Source organism: Thermobia domestica, chromosome 16, assembly GCF_964235325.1.
Source record: "Thermobia domestica chromosome 16, izTheDome1.hap1.1, whole genome shotgun sequence".
Lineage (NCBI taxonomy): Eukaryota > Metazoa > Arthropoda > Insecta > Zygentoma > Lepismatidae > Thermobia > Thermobia domestica.
This window is the reverse complement of record NC_137469.1, coordinates 45,420,645-45,442,789: the sequence shown is the minus strand read 5'-3', so window position 1 is coordinate 45,442,789 and position 22,145 is coordinate 45,420,645. Positions and strand designations below refer to the sequence as shown.

Sequence of the window (22,145 nt, the reverse complement as noted above, 5' to 3'; positions counted from 1 at the left end):
ACAGTAACGCCCTTTTGGATTTCGAAATTGAAGAATACTAGCTAAGTTTATTATATTTCATTGCTGTTATTTCGAATATTATACTTGTTTTTACAATTATCACGTGCAATAGAATATGTGATTTTTTTGTATTATACGATAATTTTGAAGACACAAGTTGGTAATTTTGTTCTCTGAGGTTGGCAACTCTGTTGTAGTTGGACACTAGCTGGGGCACTACTATTTTTAATACATTTAATTGTTATTCAAATGTTTAGATTCATCAGTCACTTTGTTTTTAGTGTTTCATACGAAAAAAATGTTGAACGTCTTGCCATAAATTCCAACTTTGTGATACAATTTTTATCTTGCAGTGTACAGTCGAGGACTATTGCGGACACTCTGCCATGAACTTATCACTCCTATTACATCACCATGTATAATATTAAAACAGAGACGGAGTCCTCTTGGGAGTCCTGTGTGGCGTGAGGTTCAATGTGAAATAGATACGTTGTATCTTCACGGGAAGTTAGTAACTCCAAAACCTGTCTTGAATAAGAGAATGAAACCTTCACTACCAACAGTGAATGCAAGTAATGAAAAGAGTGTTAAACCGGTCGCTAACGCTTCTGAAGACAAACTCTCAGACATTGATGGACGAAATGAGAATTTATCATCTATAAGGACAAATGGATTTGATACTCTTTGTGCACAACCTAGTGTGCTTCCCGTGAAAACTCGCCAAAGAACTTGTAGAGAACGTGTTAGAAAATACAATAAGACAAGTGAACAAAAAAGGACAGATTTTAAAAATGTGCCTTCCACAGATGACAGTAATGCAACAGCTAATCCAGATGTTCGATTTAATCGAGTATTAGATAAATGTTCCGAGATTTATCGCAAACAGCAATCGTCGTTTAATCGATGGGTATGTATCTTAATGTCCTTTACTATATTTGTATTTATATAGCGTACTAGGATATGTAACCTTAAAATTATTTGTAAGACTATCCGACTGGACTTATCATATACCTGATCTGCAAACGTTTGATTTGTGAACTAATTTACTTTCGCTTTTCTGCGTTTGATATTTCATTTTATTGTTTGTTAAATATTGGTACTTGTTTAGAGTAGATAAGCGGCTAATTAGCACTCTGAGTTTGATTAATTAGCCACACACTTAACTAAAAATTTAAGGTACATGTGGTAGTAGGGTCTCTCTCTTCCCTCAAAGGAAAACCTAAAATGACACTACTTGACAAGACCACTATATATAATACGAGTTCAACCACATTAATCTGATTGGATCAAACTGTTAGCATAGTGGTAGACAGCATAATCTTCGGTTCAACATAATAAAAAAAAAGTACTATTTAACCCCATTCGAATCCCAAATATCTTCAGCCTATTGTTTTCCTTACTTCCTTTCGTCCCATCCAATGATGATTTGAGCGCGTTACCATGGGAGAAATTTCTTCCAGGACCATATCTCCGAAAATGTCTGATGTGGGTTGTCAGTCTTTTGCAGAATTACTTTTCATCTTTTGCGTACTGAATGTCTCACTGAAAGTCTCTCTACAACCCCATGTCTTCTCGCTCGAGAATATCAACGGGTATCGGCGTTCTACTACAATCTTACGTTGCCTGGGATCAAACCTAGTAGAGTTTGCCAAAGAGCATCTGATTTAGACAAATTCACCAACAGGATTGAATTTAGAAAGAACGGAGACTTACGTTGTGCCATATTGACTTCACTCTGCCGTCCCTCTGAGAAAATGTGAATGTTTGCATAGTTATATCAATTGGATATGGCTCTTTCCTCTGGTGCAATGGCTTCTGCATGTACATTTCGCTCACGGGGTCCCGAATTCGATTCCCTATGGGAGGGCATTCAGATTCCAGCTTGAATTGTGAAACCATACCTCATATACACTAGTGAGGGAAAAATAAAAAGGAAAGAGAAAAACTATAATCAGCGTGCATACATTCTAGCCTCATTTGGGAATATGGCTTCTGAAACAGTCCTGATTTCTGAAGATTCATGTCTTTCAAAGTACCTTATGTGGTAAATCAATGACTTAGAAAGTCTCTTAAATAAATTTGTTGGATGGAGTTTAGCTTTCCCTTTTAGCACTAAGGGTATGCTACGAGACGTTTTTCTACATTTAAAGCGGAATCCAAACCACACTATGCTTTGAAACATCGAGGCTGTACTAAACTGAATCAAATCTGGAATCTCGTACTTGAAAGGTACGCGCGCGAGGAAATAGAGCACGGTAGAAGTCGAAGTCTTAACTAGAGTCCAAAGAGAAAGGACACACGAAATTAGAATTTGGCATGAGAAAACGGTAGTAAATTAATGAAAATATGCAGTTCTCAAAATGTGTAGCCACTCCTCGATTCACATTAAATAGCATGTTCCAGGTCTTTTTGTATAAGTCGTAATCTACGTAAGTCAAATATTAACCATAACTTCGATCTGTCACAAACACGTGTGAAAATAACTTTATTTTATATTTTATTTATTTATTTTTAGCGGTCACAATACTATGCACGAATGACTATTTGGCCCATTTCAAATATTGAGTTTGAGATGCCTGCTGTATGTCTTACTTAACAAGGCCTAACATATTAGTTACCGTTTATACGAGGGCTTAAAAGAAAACCCACCTAATCATGTCGACATTAACACGCGAAGACGCCCCTGTTCCCATTATATATAATGGAAAGGCAGAGTTTTGTGTAGCATTCAAATTGTAGTTGTAGGTAACATACACTAATGATGGAGACGGGATTACTCGAACGTCCAGGGCCGGATTTCCCAATAGGCCCGGTAGGCCCGGGCCTATGGGCGCAAGCTCCCAGGGGGCGCACGGCCGAGAGAAAAATTTTTTTAAAAATATCTAGAAATAAAAATACATAGCTATAACTTAACATATTTTTTGAATTGATTTTTAAAAATCAGGCTAATAAAGCATTCTTATTTTGAAGTTCATTGGAACAAATAATTATTGGTAAAGTTCACCAATCTTTTGTTAATACATTAACGGTATTTTGTTAAGCCCAGAACTAAGTAAATTCCTCAAAAAACTTGCAATGATAAAATTGCATCATGGAGTGATGTTTAAGCAATTAATATATAGGCTTGATATAATTTTTTAATAAAGGTTTTTAGGAAAGTAACTTTAACCAGACTAGGGGGCGGAAAAATTATTGGGCCTAGGGGCGCCAAAATGCTAAATCCGGCCCTGCGAACGTCATCCACATTATGAGCCATTTTCATTTCAATCTTTTGTCAGAGCTAAAGGAATCACTTAGAAGATTGGTTTCCAATTTCCAGTCCGTGAAACTATTTTGCAGCTTCGAATTAGAAATTTGATACATTCCAATTACAGGAGACTAGCAGAAATATATAAGCACTCCAAATATGAACATGTAGTCGTTGGTACTTACAAGTAAAGCGAAAAGGAAGAAAATATAATTAAATTATTCCATACTTTGTGTACCAATATATAGCGGTACATATGGTATTCGTCACATAGTGCGAACTCCTCCGTGGCTAAGCGGTTAGCGTACGCGCCTTTGGCGTGGGAGGCCCGGGTTCAATTCCCGACGAAAGCTAATGTGGTTCGGATTCCACGTTAACCAGTAGGTCCACGTCTTATATAGCCTCGGTGCTGAACGGGACGTTAAATCCAAACTCAACTCAACTCGTCACATAGTGACCACAAGCACCAATTGTCTGTTTTTTTTAAGTATATATGATTTGCTATTTTTTCAAATTCCCGTTGGACCAGATGTAGTCAACAGTAAAATTGACTCCAATATACTTCAAAATGACATAGTTGACTTCGATACATAGCTCCTAAAATGAACCCCACTACGAGCATTTGCATCCAGTCAGTTTTCGTAGCTCAGATAACTAATAGTAAACTTAAGATGTTGGAGATTTAGAGCTGACAAGCCGTAACAAGATTTTACAAAGTTAAACTTCTAGATCAATAGATAATGAGATCGGAGCATGAGTTGCTTTGTAAATGAAACAGGACACATTTAAATTGGATGCAGATTCTGATGTTACTGGGAATGAAAAAGGGTAAAAGAAAGACAGAATATGTTTAGAATAAGATTAATCTACTCGACACTTCCCTGACATTCTCGGTGGTCCTCCAGCGCTGACTCCTCTGATGGATAGTTGTCCTTCCTCAGCTTCATTTCCTATAGATAATCGGTGATCAGCAGGCTCAAATGGAAGGCCGGCTCATATATGTGAAGAGAGGATACCTGCACAGTAGTTCCATAAGATTTTCAGTAAAGAAACACGTTATGCACACCTCATACAACAGAAATGGTTAACCAATCATAAGAATCTCGCAGTTACTTTAGATTAACTAACTAAACTAACTAACTAACTCTATGGCCTATGGAACCCGGATGTTCAGTGCCGCGTTCACAAAAGCTCTCCACTGACTTCTATCCTTAGCTAGTTGGATCCAGTTTCTACTTTGTATTCCTATCCCTGCGAGATCCATCTTAATATTATCCTCCCATCTGCGCCTAGGTCTTCCTAATGGTCGTTTTCCTATGGGTCTACGAGTCAAGACTTTGAAAGCGTTTTTACTTTCTTCCATTCTAGCTACATGACCTGCCCACCTAAGCCTCCTAGACTTGACGACCCTAACAATGCTGGGTACTTTAGACACAAAACTAAATTTTACAGAATATGTAAAAACAGTAACTAAGCAGTTAATTCGCATTCTAGGACTTTTGTACAGATTAACTTCAAACGCAAAAATTCTCTTCTTTAGTAACGCTTTATAAGGTACGGTACCGTAATAATTTCTCCTAAAATAGAATATTGTACACTTACACTTTCCTACAAATTTTCACTTTTTTCTGTTTCCTAAATGAAAGTAGGTGTTCTTCATAGTTTTTGACCTTCTGATTACGAATCTGAAGTCAGATATGCTATAGCAGGGCTGATTGTTGAGAAATTTGTAAACAAAGATTAAAAGGCTTCTGGTTTTAATGTATGAATTTTAATAAATATTGTGACTTTGATGTAAAAACGAGATGTTGAAATATATATATACGTGGCACATCTGGATCTCAGAAATATAAACACGATGTTGAAATATATATATACGTGGCACATCTGGATCTCAGAAATATAAACACGATGTTGAAATATATATATACGTGGCACATTTGGATCTCACAAGGGAACCTTCCGAAAATGATAGTTGCACTGAAAGATATGGCCTATGCCAATTGAAAGAGCTGTAACAGAGATGGGCATTCTCAAAAAATTAGCTGCCCATAGCAATATATTCAAGAAATATAAGGGGTGGAAGTTCGGGAAACAGCAAGGTTGCACAAGGGGGAAAAGTGCAAATTCCGCAAAAAAAGGGGGGGCACGGCAAAATACAATGCTGGCAAGTGATGTATAGAAAGAGATTTGCCACAAAAGGGAACAAATAGAGGCCACCAGTAGGGTTAACAGTGTTGCCAACTGCAATATAAAGTACATGTTTTGCAAAGAGCACTATATGAATTGAGTGCAATATTCAGTGTCATGTAGAACATAAGATATGGCTAGTATAATTAGTGGTACAATCTAACAAAAGAAAATAGAAAAAACAGAAGTACGAAAAATACGGAAAAGACGAAGTTGGCCATAATGCGCCACATTTGATCACGAGCTGTGCATATTAGAATGAACAAAACAAGAAGCACCGACTATACAGGAAACCGACGTGCCTACAGTCGAAAAGAAAAACGAGTTCCAAAGTTGGCAGCACTGGCCATGAATATCCAGACAAGTCTAATATAGTTAGGCCACTCGCTTCACAAATAGAAAATTCCGGCAACAGGCATCACTCGGAATGCATCTATGCTAGAGTGATTGAGGCAATGCCAAGTCGGGGAACATGAAATGGTTGGGTTGAGCCAACAACCTATAATAGAAGTAAACATTATGCCATGGTTGGGTCGTATGTGGGAATATACAGGGTGTCCCACCAAACTTTGTGACCTGAAAGATTTGAGAAACGAACAAAAATGTGACGGATCCAGTTGTGCAGGAATGTACCAATGTCAAGGGATGATAAAAGTCTGTGAGAAGCAAGTGCCCCCAGGATGCCCATCATAGGGCCCCAGGAGCCAACTTCAAACTTTCAAATGGCAACAGGGACCGAGTGGTACCTCTCTCGATAGATCATGGAATGTGCAACAACACATATAGAAAACATTTGCTATATGAAGCATGTTTTTCAAAATGGCCACCACAAATATATGTTATGTCTTAACATGGCATCGAACATTGTGATCTCAAATTGCCGCGAAGCGAAAAGAGATATTGCAAAACCAATTGCACAGGAATGTACTCATGTCGAGGGCCAAGAAAACTTTGTAAGAAGCAAGTCCCCAGGGTCCCCATCATAAGGCTCGAGGGGTCAACCGCAACATTTCAAATGGGAACAGGGGGCGGATGATATTTCTCTGGATAGATACAACACCGTCTATAAGAAACATTTGCCGTATGAAGCACAGGTTTCAAAGTGGCCGCCAAAAAATGCACGTTGTTCTTGTCACCGGGCAGATATTTTTGGCGGCCACTTTGAAATCCCATATAGTAAATATTTCTGATATGCGTTGTTGCATATTCCATGATTTATCGAAAAAAATATAACTCGACCGGTGCTATTTGAAAGTTTGAAGTTGGCCCCTGGGACCAAATGATGGGGGACTTGGGGGCACTTGCGTCTCACAGAAGTTTCTCACCCGCTGACATGGGTACATTCCTGCACAACTGGATGTGTCACATTTTTTTTCGCTTTGAAACTATTTCCGTCGCAGAGTTAGGTGGGACACTCTGGATATATCATATAGGCGGTGATAGTACTGCAGACAGCAACACACAGCAGATCAAGCCTTTGATTATGTTTGCTTTCTACTGGTGTGGATATGTGATAGAAAGACCACCAAAGGTTCCGACACCTTTAGAGTACTGTTTCGAGACATTCACAAGCTATCATTGTACCATGTATGACGGATTGGCAGTATTCCTCTGTGCTCACTGCAAATGTATCTTCTGTTTGGACCATTGTCTCATCGAACAATTGTACGTACAATGTGGACGAGCATGTACAAATGATGCGAAAGCTAATGCCTCTTGCCGGAATTTTCTTTTTGTGAAGCGAGTGGCCTAATTATATTGGAATTGTCTGGATTTTCATGACCAGTGCTGCCAACTTTGGAACTCGTTTTTCTTTTCGACTCTAGGTACGTCGGTTTCCTGCATAGTTGGTGCTTCTTGTTTTGTTCATTCTAATATGCACAGCTCGTGATCAAATGTGGCGCATTATGGTCAACTTCTTTTCCGTATTTTTCGTACTTCTGTTTTTTTTTCTATTCTCTTTTGTTAGATTGTACCACTGATTATACACGTCATATCTTATGTTCTACATGACACTGAATATTGCACTCACTACATATAGTGCTCTTTGCAAAACATGTAATTTTCATTGCAGTTGGCAACACTGTTAACCCCACTGGTGGCCTTCATTTGCTCCCAATTGTAACAAGTCTCTTTCTATACATCACTTGTCAGCATTGTATTTTGCCGTGCCCCCCTTTTTTTGCGGAATTTCCACTTTTCCCCCTTGTGCAACCTTGCTGTTTCCCGAATTTCCACCCCTTATATTTATTGAACCTATTGCTATGGGCGGCTATTTTTTTGGGAATGCCCATCTCTGTTACAGCTCTTTCAATTGGCATAGGCCACATCTTTCACTGCAACTATCATTTTCGGAAGGTTCCCTTGTCAGAAATATAAACGAAAATTTTATATCTTTGTATTTCGTGGCATTTCCATTCATATGAGACTGACAAACAATGAATAGGGGCAAGGGGTTTTTCGCAAGTTGATGAAGTACGAATATTAAACCTGTATTAGAGTTTGTATAATATTGTTTATTTAATCTTGTAAACTAATTTACTTGGCGACAAAATGCGCAATTGTATAGCCTAAAATGCGACAAAATGCGAGACTTGTTTAAACAAATGCATCAGTTTGTATGTCAAACTGCCAAAAACTCCTATGCCCCTAACAATGAAAACTACAGAGTTTCCACGTATAAATGAGGAAAAGCCGCAGCTGAAATCATTGCATTTATACATTGGTACTCAAACAAGAGAAACACTTATGAAGCTTGCCTCTTGTGTGAGGTGGGGAGCGTGTGACGTGCCAAGTTGCAGCAGAGATCTGCGAGCATTCACACACCAGATTTTCCTTTATACCGCTGCTCCAGGGTCTCAATGATTGGTGAATCCATTCACCGTGCTCATCACACACAGTTCCTAGGTTTTCGGGAATGAAAGACAGGTGACTGTGTAGAAAATGCACTTTCAGTGACATGTTGCATTCCATGGTGTGCAGGTTTCACAACTCCTCCACTAGTTGCACATAGTTCGCACTTTTGTTATTTAGCAGAAAGTTTTCTGAGACACCCTTAAAAGAATTCCGTGTTTTCTGTTGTACCTCAGTCAGTTTGGATTCGAATACGTCATCTTGAATCAATTGACGTATCTAGTGTCTAATGAATACACCTTCTTTTAGTTTAGCATCTGATTTTTTGGAAACTTTTCCTGGAGATATTAAATCCTTGTCTTTCCTTTTCCAACCCTTTCACGAACAACTTCATAAGGCCTAATTTAATGTGCAGGGGATGCAGAAAAATTTTCTTGGGATCAACAGGGGGTTTCTCTTTCACATTCTTAATGTCTGAAGTGAGGGATGTACGAGGAGGCCATTCTCTTTGTATGTAGTGCAGATCCTTTGCTCTACTGTCCCACTCACACGCAAAACAATACTTTGTATAGCCCAACTGTAACCGTAACACCAAACCAATCACCTTCAAGACGCCACATATGTTCCACTGATGCTCAGCATACCTCACTTTGTCGAAAAGGAGTTTCACATTTTGATATGTCTTCTTCAAATTAACGGAATATTCAATTGGAATGGATGGGTATGCATTACTGTTGTGGAGGAGAACACACTTCACACTTGCTTTTGATGAGTCCAAGAATAAACGCCACTCACCGACTTTATACTTTATTTGTAATGCCTGCATGAGTCCTTCCACGTCAGTACAATATATGCAATCATCACTACTGCTGTAAAATTTAAGGAAGTCGTGTTTTCTATCACGGTAAAATGTCACTTTCGTTTCCTTTTGAAGTAGGTTCCAACCTTGAAGTCTTGAAGCTAAGAGTTCAGCTTGTTGTTTGGGTAGGTTCAAGTCTCTAATAAGGTCGTTGAGTTCCTCTTGAGTTATCGAATGTGGTTCTCTGGTACGTGCACTGTATGTAGGGTCTTTACTCTCAGTATCCATAACATCTTCACTTTCATCCACATCACTGCTTTCTACTGTCCATATGCCTGGCGGCACTGAAAAACTTCACGGCGTGGGAGCTGATTGTAGATTGGGTATTGTACTGATCGTTTACCCTCGGAGGTTATTCCCTTTACATTTGACAGACAAAAGTAAAAGTCGTGTACATGATTACGTGAGTCAAACCATAACATTAGTGTAGCAAATGGCATACATTTGTGAGAGCCACGTAACCAGCCCCTTAGATTTACTGCAGAGGATTTGTAACAGAATTTCTGTGCCCAAGGTTTGTCTACGTCGACTTTCGATGAAAAATACAATTCATACGCTTTTTCCACAACAGGTGTTATCTTAGTGAGCTTCGGGTTTGGAGTTATCCGTCAACACACACAACAAAAGTTGTCTGCATAATTTTTACACTATTGTACCGCTATAAAACACAAAACACAACAACGATTTCAAATGTTGCCCCTTTCACAGCAAAAGATCCACAAGTTATGAGTCACAAGAACACACGTTTCAATTTTGTTTATCTTCTATTAGCACAGTATGTGAAGAGAAAATACAGGTCACCACAACAACAAGCAAGGAAGTAACACATACAATATTGATGCTCAGTTGTTTCACCACCGTCCGATGTTGCCAGTTGTAGGTGGGAAAAGTTAGTTCCGACGGTAAAGTTTCCACTTTTTCCCGCAACAGTTTTTCAACTTTCGTCTACGGCGGGGGCTGGAAGTAATGTATTTTCCATTAATCATCGTTTGTATTTTAAATATTGCAATGTATGAATAACGCATGCCGTGTACAGTATATATATGCAACCCTCTAAAAGATTAGCAAAGCCTACAAGAAAATGAACGAAAGACGATAAGAAATTTAAACCAAAGTGAAGTTTTCGTTCATTACAGCGCACAAACTATATTTCCTAAAACATACGGACTGGCGATATTATTTGACAATATCAGATATTTGAAAAAAAAAAAATGCAAATTAAAATTCAATATTGAAAACTTAGCATCTTTAAGCGAAATTACCAATAGAGAATAAAGTATGTATAATTTGTTGTTCTTCTTTCATCTCAGATATAATATTGACCCCGTTTGGCCTAATCGCTAAAACGCTTGCCTTTGGTACGCTTGGTCCCGGGTTCGATTTCCGGTGGGGATACAGTTGAACGGAAAATGTTTTTTCGGATTCCTCTAGCACATACGTGGGACGTTAAACAAACAAATTTAGTATCATATGTATAATATATAACTGTTTAAAAATGTAATATATATATATATATATATATATATATATATATATATATATATATATATATATATATCATTATTATAAAAAGGATATGTTTGATAACAAAATTGAAATTAGTCCCAGAATGTAGAAACTTGTAATTAAATTTTCCGGGTGTCCCAAAAATTGAGACCTGATACGCAAAAACTATTATTGTTTTCGAATTCACTGGGACAAAACCTTTCAGAATTGTCTATTAGTTTTCAGAAAAGAAATTTGGTGTTGAACAGTTTTATTTGAAAATAGCAACTCTTGCAAACCTATCCCGGCTAAATTTAGTTCTAAACTTTTCCCTTATAGTAGCACATTAAAAGAAAAAGTGAAAATGAAATGAAACCTTGAAGTTTTACGTCCCACGTATATGCCGGTTAGGCTAAAGGAGACAGTGATGATGAGAAATGAATAAAATGATAGATTAAAGAAAGTGGGAGGAAACGGGAGAACCCGAGAAAACCCACGCACATGGTGTTTGTCCACCACAAAGTTCACTTGGCGCGAGCTGGGATCGAACTGAGGACCCCATGCACCAGAAGTGAACCCTCTAACACTGAGCAACCGCACAATGAAGAAATCTCGAGTAAAAGAATATAAAATAATATCTTGAAAAGGGTATAAGCTTCCGAGGTCATTCGAATTAGATTTTCTAGTTTTCTTTCTTCTTCTTTCTCTTATCTCCCTTTAATGTTATCAATGATAGCAATGAGATCTCTTACGGTAGTAAAGACATTTTGTAAAATGGATTAGTGTTTCCGCGAAATTGAAAATTTCTTTAACAAGGTTAACTGAAAGATATATTGCCGGGCTTCTATTATTGGTGATTATGGGCATTTCGTAAGTGTTACCAGTGGCGGCTATTGGACGTTAAAAGTAGGGGGGCAAGACATGATCTGAATATTTGTGTATCAATCCTAGTTTCCTTGTTTGTTTCTAACATTTCGTCTGCCGAAAGGTTGTATAACATAGGATACTATCTTTTTCAGTTAAAGTACCGCATATCGTATTTCATACTTTATTAAGTAAATTGACAAGAGCAACAGAAGTAGGTACTCTTTGCACTCTTAAACAACGAAGGTGTATGAAGAAATTTGATTCCTTGCTCATGAACATCTTAAAATTCTGTCTGGAAAATTGTGTGATCAGACTATTTAATAAGAAATTTGCAAAGCAAATAAGTAGAAAGGATAATATTAATCATAGTAATAAATAATAAGGCTTGTTTTGTAGAAGTTACATTGAAACTGGGGATTAATGAACAACTTAATTTTTAATTCCACACATGCTATTAAATGTATGGTATTACTCTTAGAAAACGAAAGACAGTGAATACTACAAGCATATGCTACATTTAAAGAAATATTTACTTTTGCAGCTTCTCGAAACATGTTCGTTGTCATTAGGTGCAGTTTCAACTTTTTTAGACCACCAGGAAAATATCGGGATGGTACTCACTAAACAGGCCCTGACCGATACCTTCCCAAATTATTTCCATTGTTATTGTTGTTGTTAGATATCCAGCATAAAATGGCCTCTGAGCTGTATCTGGTGATTATTAATAAAAAAATTGAAAAAAAAAACAAAAAATCACTCAATTTCTTTAAGATTTCCTGACAAAAAATATGTATTTATTATTCGTGACTAAAACACCATAAATATTTTATTAACAGCTATATCTCACTTCCTGTTTCACACCAAGTGGAAAAAAAAGCAAATTAAATCCAAACTGAAAAACTGAATAAAAATTTTTTCTCCATATTTTCCACCTGATAAAAAATGTTTTTTAAAACACTTTACAGCATATAAAAATATAATGTACTTACAAATCAGTTTAGTGCCATTGTTTTGTAGCAGTATTTATAGTGCCTTGTTAAAATGTGTACCGTACTATTTTTCGATAGATAAATAATTTACCGTAAATTATTAATTATTGTAAACTTAGTTAGTTTTAAATGTCTGAAGCGAGGTAATCTTGCAATGATGTTTTAAAAGCTGGTCATTTATTGAATCATTTTTGGGGGGACTAGCCCTGATGGGTTTCCCGTAGCTACACCCCTGTATTACTACAATAAACTTTCATTTTTGTCCTATCAGGAAGAAACACAGAAGCAACCTATAAGCGAGAGAGAGAGAGAGAGCGAAAATCATTATTCCAACTACGTTTTCACACTTATTCCTGTGTACTGACATGTAGAATTAACAGACCTCGATGGTTACTACTTGTTGATAGCAATCATATTGTCTTGCCATTCGACTCTTCCTGGTCCTCCACATTTCTCAAACCACTAGTAAGTTGGACAGTATGGTGGTACGTGTGTGGGCAAAAAATTCTTCCAACATGGATGATGAAACAAATCTTTCATGCATGTTGGTCATGCAAGTGTGTACGTGTATGGGCCGCTATACACGATTAAGTTGCCTGTGGTTCTATTGTTTTTCGTGCATGTTGGAAGGTTTCTTAATGCATGTGCCTGCGTGTATGGGCCACTTTCCAATAATATCCATTTTTAACTTGACCCTCCTTTCCTCCACACAAAGTTCCTCATAAGAAATAGCAACCAAACACTTGCTGTTGTTTTAATTTTAACGCTGATTCTTCTTTTTCTCGTTTCTTTTTGTATCATCCTTTTTTAATTGTTTTCCATTTCTGTTTTCGAAGGGGTCCGGACCCCCCGACCCACCCCTTGGCTATGTGCCTGTCTGACATAATGTTGGTAAGCAAATAAATAAATAAATTTAATATATGTAGGCTCAGGCGAAAGTTTGGGTTTGCTATATACTCTTTTCTACTGAAATTCAGCACCGAACATAAAACGTTTAATGTTAAAGACTTGATTATTTTGATCTTAAAATATGATATTGTCGTTTATATAAGTTGTACAATAAAAATAGTAACTAAATATTACTAACTTCTTAGAAATAGTTATAGTAATAATAATTAATATTGTAGTAATAGTAATAGTCTACTACACCACGATAACTATAGACTATTACAAGTTGTAGTAATCATACTACTTAGTAATAGTAATAGTAGTAGTAATAACATATTAGTAAGAGTAATTTTCTGAAAGTTCAATTCATTGTATATTATTTTATTATTAATTCTTGTTTCTTCCAGTTACTAGATATTAAGAGTTGGTTGGGAGAGAGTAAATCAAACATCATTGCCCTGGTAATTCTAACAGTATGCCTTAATGTTGCTTGTTGTGCCAGCCAAAGGTTTATTAAGGTAATTATGAAATATAGCAGAAATTTGTCCAACATCGATCTAGCATAATATAAAAGAATGTTGTCAGAAGGTAATATATTCTCATTGAATTATGGCATATAATTAATTTGATTAAAACAGAATATTATGTACTATAAAACAAACTTGACTTAGCTTACTGCGAAAGGCACTTATGAATATTAAAAACAAATCTGGCAATCTAAAAATTAAAAGAAAAATGTTGAAAATGTTCCCACATGCTTTCCATTAACGCCTTACGTTCCAGGTGCCATTTTCTATGTGCGTGCTGCAATACTAGGTTTTCATTTACTGTTAAAACACTGTCTAAACCGTTATGTAGGGCATAGTTAAATTTGCAGGCGCGAGGATAGCATTCACATTACTGATGAAAATCATTTGCATTTACAGAGCATTTGGATTGAAAAAAGAAATGACCTGGCATCCACATGGACCCAAGGGGTTAATAAACAAAATATTCCGTACTAATATTAATCCTGAAAACTCCAAGATCGGGTCAAACTAAACTGGAAGACAGAAATGTTACATCAAGTGTATCAAATGTTCGGCTCTACAGACTACTCTGTTATGAATAATAATCATCATAGGTATTCTGCCAGTGTTGACAGGTAACTTGCTGCAACTGAGAAGCTTCCATGCTCCAGGTTTTCCGCAAACCTCTTAGTTCTCCCGTATGATTTTTCTGTTTTGATATCGTCCATGAATTGTAGTCTCATTTGTCTCTCCCTCTTTTTCTTGCCACCATACCCTCTAACACGTCTCTCATGACACAGTTCCTTCTTAGCCAATGTCCCAATCAGCTTCTGTTTCTCTTGTTAATAATGTCTAAAATTGTTCTTCTTCCCCACCATTTCTAACACCCTCTCATTCGTTTTCTACTCGACCCAGCTAATTCTCTCCATTCTTTTCTACACCTACATTTCCAGTCGTTTTTCATCATTTTTGCGTAATGTCCATGTTTCTGCCCCATAGAGTATAATACTCCACACGAAGCATTTTATGGGTCTTTTCCCAAAAACTTTATTCAATTTTCCACAAAATAGCATTTTCTTTCTCCTAAAAGCTTCTTTCACCATTCCACTGACCCCTTCGTTTGAAGCTCCTAGTATGCAATAAGTTCTACCATTCCAATATCGACAACCCACTATACTTTTCTACCGGTTGCCTAACACAAGGATATCAACCTTAGCAACGCCCTACCGACTATATTAATTTTATGGTTTCAAAACGACCCCTGAAACGTTGAATAGAAAGATAACAGCTTTTTCCTTTTTTTCTTTTTAATTTAAATAAAAATCTCACTCACAAATCTACATAAAATTCGGAATCGATGAGTGAAAATGAGATGTTTATGAGAAACTCTGAAGAATGGACAGAGATTAAAGTTGTTGAGAATGAGTGGCTTTTCAATCTAAAAGTGTGGATTTTTATTTCAATTCCAATAGCCATTTGGGCTCTACGTTAATAAGACGCTTTCTGTTAAATGAAAAAGCAATGTTGCTAGTTCAGCAGGCTATTCCCTTGGGACCTCGCCGTATTAGCAACACAGCATTGTCGGGAAGCGGATTCGATTGTGTTCCCGATTTCCTCACAAAACAATGTGTACGTTTCTCAGATAATTTTTTGCGTGCCATTCCGTTCCGTTCGAATAACGTCTTACACTGATAGCGTTGCTTTTTCATTTAACATAGAGCGCCTTACCAATGCAGTTCAACCGGATGGTGCAATTGGAAAAATTCCATAATTTTAGATTTAAAAAAGAAAACACAAATGACTAATAACTTTCCTCATTTTCGACTTTTTAGAAATCTTACTCTTAACGGTGTTCGCCTATTATCCCGGACTTTTGATACACCCGGTATATATGTAGGGTTACCATCTGTCCCTAATAAGATGGGACAATCTGAATTTTAAGAACATATATTTAGGTCCCAAATTACGCCTAAGATGGACGCCTCCTGTGACGATGCGCAAAATTATCCAAAAGACTTAAAAAATATGCGAAAGAAATTCTTTATGTTATGTGTAAATTTCGATTCACGACGTGTACTTAAGAGGCCCAACTGAAACGTTCTCAGCCTAGTAGTGAAAGACTGTGGCTGTTTAGGTTAAAAAGGAATACCACTTAATTTTTCGACGTAGTGCCATTTGAGACCAGTCCACTTCATCCAACTGTTCTTAACTCAGTAGATTCCAGGGGCGTATCCAGGACGGACTTTTGGGGGAGGCGGTGGGTTGTAATACTGCTACTTAGAGCTACTTTTAAGAGCTCCAAACTGCAGGATGGGTTTTATATATATATAAAATAAAAAAAAAACTTTCCTCTTCTGGGCGGGGGAGGGGGGACGATTGCCTCGATCATTCCCCTCTGGATCCACCACTGATAGATTCCATCACTGAAGTACAATTCTGAAGCATCTGTACAACAAATATCCATCCGCTTATTCAATGACCTCTTCATTGTACTCAAAGGACTTCCCAATCGCAAATGGTTTTAAATATTGGAATAGATGTAAATAAGAGGTTGAAAAGTCTAGTGAACAGAGTGGATGCTCTAACAACACCTCAGTTTCCCCATTGCCAAATCATATTTTTTAGTCCTGAAGAAAATTTCTTCCTGGAATCAGCAATCTTGTTTTCTTTTTAGTTGGTCCAGAATATTTCGTAGAACACACAAGCTATTTTGTTTTACACTTTTCAAGGTAATCAACAAGAAGATACCTTTTGCACTCTAGAAAATACTAGCCATCACAATCGCCTTTAGGTGCAGACGCTTCCTCCCATTGCTTTTATCGACTTTCGTTTCTGGTATTTAGTGGTGGAAAATGAGTTATTCATAGTATCAAATTGGAACCCAAAATCCGTTGGATTATTTTTAAAACCGTCCAGATGAAAAATGCAGTTTCACACTTGTTATTAATCAGCATTCAACAATAATGTACACGTACTTTTTTATAAAGCCACCTCATTTAAATCTTCATGTAAAATACACTGTACTGTTCCTTCTGATATGTGCAGGCCGTTAACTATTTCACACTCCTCTAGTCGTCTATACTCCGATATATTGTTGTGCTATTTTGATATTTTTATCTGTAGTTGCAGTTTTGAAACGTCCTTTACGTTGATCATCTTCAAGAGAAGTTATACTACGTTTAGGTTCAGTCGCCCATTGCGATTTTCACTCATCGATATATATACTACTTTACATTATTATTATTATTATTATTATTATTATTATTACCAAAATAATAAATTTTTCCATGTACAAATAAGACTATGATGAACCAGCAAATTACACATGTTCATTACACATGGGTATTCTACTTTAGATTTATCAAAAAATGGCAATATTATATGATAAAGTAAACTCGCCCATACTCATATATACATGAAATTCCGTGTATTCTTCGTTTATCTGTCAAAAATTATCTCGTAATTGAAATGTTACCAACAATGATCTAGTCGACCTTCATGGCGACTAGTATAATTTTGCATAGTACTAATCGGTACGCACTCGAAACTAATTTCTATTGCCTCGTGCTTTCTAGTTCGTGTTATATCTTGAAAATATCAAGTATTTCGTGAGTAAACGTAAACGTTTGTTACTTTTTGGCTTTTGATTTACAATTAACATTTACGTAATACTTCATGGTATTATCAGTTTAAAAAATAGGACACAGTTAAGGTTATAAGAAAGCCAGCCGAAAGATTTTAGATACTAAAATTCAAATAGCGTTGCCATGCTTAGTGTATGGCCTCTATTAGTGAAAGATATAACTGAAAGACTGCAGGTTTGTTGGAAAATTAGAGGGATAGAAGTGTCCTTTAGTTTGAACCTGTCAGTGGGCAAAAATGGACGAGCGAAGTGACTTACGTAAAATTAATTATATTTTACGATTTTAAGGAGAGTTTAACGCAAGAGCAGTGCCATGATTGTTTAGAAAAGTATTGCAGGAACTCTGCACCTTTACGAGAAACAGTTTTCAATTGGTTTGAGAAACTTAAACGAGCCACCAATACCTGACAGATGAGCCTTGCTCTGGGCGCCCTAGCACTGCAGTTATGGATGAAAATGTCGCAACAGCAAGAAATTTAATGTAAGATGATCGTCATATTGCATGCGGAGAAATCCAGTCAACCTCCAAAATCGGATCAAATGCAGCCCAGTCCGTAATAAAAGATTATTTCGGAAGTTCCAAAAGTGGGGTTCCTGGGTCCTACAGGTGCTTACGGCCGAGCGAAGAAAGATGAATGCGTGAATCAGTACAGCTTTATGGTTAAAATATTTTCGGAGGGCAAGGTAAGGACATTTATAATATCATCGCAGGTGACGAAACAGATTTACAACTACGAACTTGAAATAAAACAGTAATCAGCGGTATGGTGTTTTCAGAATGAAACGTCACCTTCAAACGTTAAACGAGCACGGAGCGTGGGTAAAGTTATTATGATATATTTTTTTTACTCTAAGACGGGCCATGTAGCAACTATGCAGTTAGATGATCGACATACGGTAACAGTAGAGTGATATGTTAAATACTGCCCACCGGATGTCTTAGAAACTTGGTGATTTGCCCACCGAAAGTTTCGACTGTCCTACTTTCTTCTTCACCACGACAATACACGGCCACACATGCAGTAGCGAAATCTTTGTAGTTTACACATTAAAATGAAGTCCTCGTTTTATTGCATCTGGCCTATTGTCCAGCTTTATTTCCGTGTGATTTTGTTTTCTTCTTAAAACTTGAGAGAACAGCTTTAAAGACGACGCTTTCAAACAAATGAAAAGGCTATCTCAGCGAATAATAATGAAATATCCGATGTTTAAAAGAAAAAAATAAAAATATCTGACTCGTAGTTTTTTAAGGATGCAACAATGTTTTCATGGTTGTGGAAACTCTTTTGAGAAATTATAATAGATTTTAAGTAAATTAATTGATTTTTCGAAGAGTACCTAACAAATTTCGGCATAACCCTAATAGATAAGTGTTTATCAATGTACTGTTGCTTCTACACTGAGAAAAAAAGACTTGGCAAGTCATGAAACTTTCTAGTTTTTTTGTTTAGCAAGCTTCACACATGTAACGCACTTTGTTTTTAAAATGTAACAGCGTGTCAAAATTTTGCACTCCAACCTCTGCTCTCTTATGCAACCAAAATTTATTTATTTATTTAACAATCACCAGATACAGCTCAGAAGCCATTTTATACTGGATAATTCATGGTAAAGAGTGTATGGTTGCCTGTAAACGTGTTTCCTTGCTGTAATTAACCGATCTGCGTTGAGGTGTTCCATAATCTAGCGCCAAAGATTACCATCAGACCCTATAGGACCAAGATGACCCCTTCCCCCCAAAAAACGTTGCTCTTATGTCAAAATTATGTATGACACTTACCCAGAACATTTTTTTTAAAGTCGTTTAAAGAGTGAAAGTCCTGACGTTTCATAGGATACAAATAATATTAGTGTTCCGAGTGTTACACGGCGATATCGTCAGAAGAAACACCTAAACTCATTCGAACCATTTTGGTCACGTCAAGCGTTTAACCGCTTAAATCATATGACGACCAGAGTTTGCGATGTGTAGCCGATCAATATGATCAAAATTAGTACAATTTCCTCTTACCTTTACAGTTTCTTCTCGTCCAGAGCGATATTGCAGGGGAAACATGAACTGCATATACAAATACAAGTAGGCTAATAATATCTACAAAGTATAAAAGTTTTAACTTACACAAACATTATATATAACAAAAGTCAAGAATTCAATTTGATGTACGGCGATGTAAACGATTTCATGTGTTAACTTATACAATAAACAGTGCGTTCAAGTGTTATTTGTACAGTCATTATAGTCATCTTTGAGTCATTACAGTCATCCAGTTTAGTAAAACACATTTTTTCTTTTAGAATCTGATATTAACCTATAACGCTTTGAAGTAATGTAAGAAAAAGTAACTTCTGTTTTTTTTTAAAAGGAAAATAGACTATATTTTATATCATATATTTGTTTAACACTAAACAAACAATTACCTAAAGACTGCATATGAATGTTCTTGGGTGTTTAAATTCCACAGAGGTGGGCTGTACTCTACCGATTCAGTGATTCCCTCAAATCACCAAGTACTTTCATTAGCGAAAAAAGAGTAAAACAGATCACACATGCTACGGTTTACCGTCACAGATGCATCTTATTATGTTGTCTGGACTGCGTAGTGTATGTGGAACATCCAGTTTCAGCATCCGGTTTTGATCAGGCTTAGGAATAAATAATTGATTTTCAATCTTGCTCCGATCGCCTGGCTAGGTTCAAACTACTACGGTAAAGTCGGTCGTATACTGACCGAGAAAAGAAACAGTTGAATCAAAGTTCAGTATTGTAAACAATGCAATAAACCATCGTACCACAATTTACTCAAACACTGCTAGACAAAGGTCTTTCCAAGGCTTTGACAGACACACAGACAGCACACTACGACCTCTCTCAGCATTCCTGTCCAGCATTCTTCTGCCTAAGAAAGGTCTTTCAGGAAGAAAAGGTTATATATCATTTGCAGGGAGAAAGCAGCAAAACTCAGAAATCAACAACTTAAAGCCTGCCTTGAGTATTGCTGATTGTTACACGGAGATTTCTAAGATAGAGGAAACATGTTCACGTAATAAATTTGCTTAACACATGTTGAGTCTTTTATCGTGAAATATTTGTAAGGGAGATATTTAGGAAAATTTAAAAAAAACTCCCTTGAGAATATAATCTTATCAGAATAGATAATGGTATCGTTTTATTTCTTATGAAATAAATTTTCAGATTTCTTAAATCAGATGGAACTGGAAAAGTATGGATTCTTATCTTCTATTATCTTTCGAGAATATGCATAATTCACGCTACTGTATAATGTGAAAGTACCTTGGTGTTCGAAAGTGATACCAAGGTACTTCAAGCTTCACATTAAGTACGCATATAACAAAATAAATGGAAACACTAGCTATAAACCCTGTCGTTATATATATTGTCGCCATTCATTCATTTATTGCACATAATTTCATGAATACATTCCTTTGTTTTCTAACTAACAGGGCTCCAAGTGTCTAAACTCGCTCTGGGTAGTACCAGAGCAGAAGATTAACACCATCGTCGCTACTAACATCATATGTATATATCCTTGTGTTCTGTTACTTGCACTTCACTTCATAATATACTAGAGTCCGCGGTGGCTCAGTGGTAGAGCGTTCACCTCTGGTGCTTGGGGTCCCGGGTTCAATCCCAGCCCCTGCCAAGTGAACTTTGTGGTGGACAAACACCGTGAACCTGAATTTCCTCGGGCTTCTCCCATTTCCTCCTATTCTCTTCATTCCACTATTTCATTCATTACTCATCATCACCGTCTCTTTTAGCCTAACCGGCATAAGCGTGGGACGTAAAACTCAAAGATTTCATTTCATTTTTTTTTTCATAATATACTAGGCCTATATTACGTATTGTGCTCAGCTCACCTTCTTCTGTATGCCTAACTAGATAAATACATCAATAAATACATCAATCTAGATACCAATCTCCCAATGAAATTACCACAAAAGAATGCTCATAGTTCTAGAGAAGGCGTTATCACCTGCGGCCTGCCCATCTTCAGATGGGAATGAAATTGCATTTTAAAAAAATGTAATGTGGACCTGTTGCCTGCCTGCACTTCATTTCATTATATGTTTTACATTCCAAGCTGAGGACACATTTTACTGTATGCGTGACAAGATAAATACCGGTACGTATATCAATAAATAATTTATTTATTTTATTTATTGAACAAATTCCCAGATAGAGCATAACTTTGCAATTTTACACGAGGAACTGTTAACAAACAGGAAAAAGAAAAGAACAACAACAAAAACAGTGTCAACAATTAGAGCCTTTCGCCAAAACTCGTTTAATTGCTCTTTCAAACACCGGGTAGCTCGAAAAAATGTTCACGTCAGTTGTTGAATTATTATAACAGTTCGGTATTCTGTTAAAAAAAAAAAAAAAAAGTATAATTGCTAACCTAGGGCGGGCAAGATGGAATCGGTAGGTATTCCGGGTAGGCCCGTATCCAGGGGAAGTCTAGGAGGGCCGGCCCCCCGAAATTGTTGCTGGCCCCCCTAAAATTTTCACGGCAGGCTTGCAAATGAACTATAATATGGTGATGAACTATCATATGGTTAGATCGGGCCCCCCTAACTTCAGCCTGCCCCCCGT

At 36.9% G+C, this 22,145-nt stretch overlaps 1 protein-coding gene across 1 annotated transcript in view; it reads left to right on the top strand.

Moving 5' to 3' along the window:
• Positions 1 to 22,145, top strand: part of LOC145672749 (uncharacterized) — a 124,239-nt gene that overhangs the window by 43,409 nt on the left and 58,685 nt on the right. Inside the window, exons 3-4 of the mRNA XM_081741922.1 lie at positions 354 to 907; positions 13,786 to 13,896. Of these exons, the coding sequence (XP_081598048.1) occupies positions 354 to 907; positions 13,786 to 13,896 (665 nt within the window). The remainder of the gene's footprint in view (positions 1 to 353; positions 908 to 13,785; positions 13,897 to 22,145) is intronic.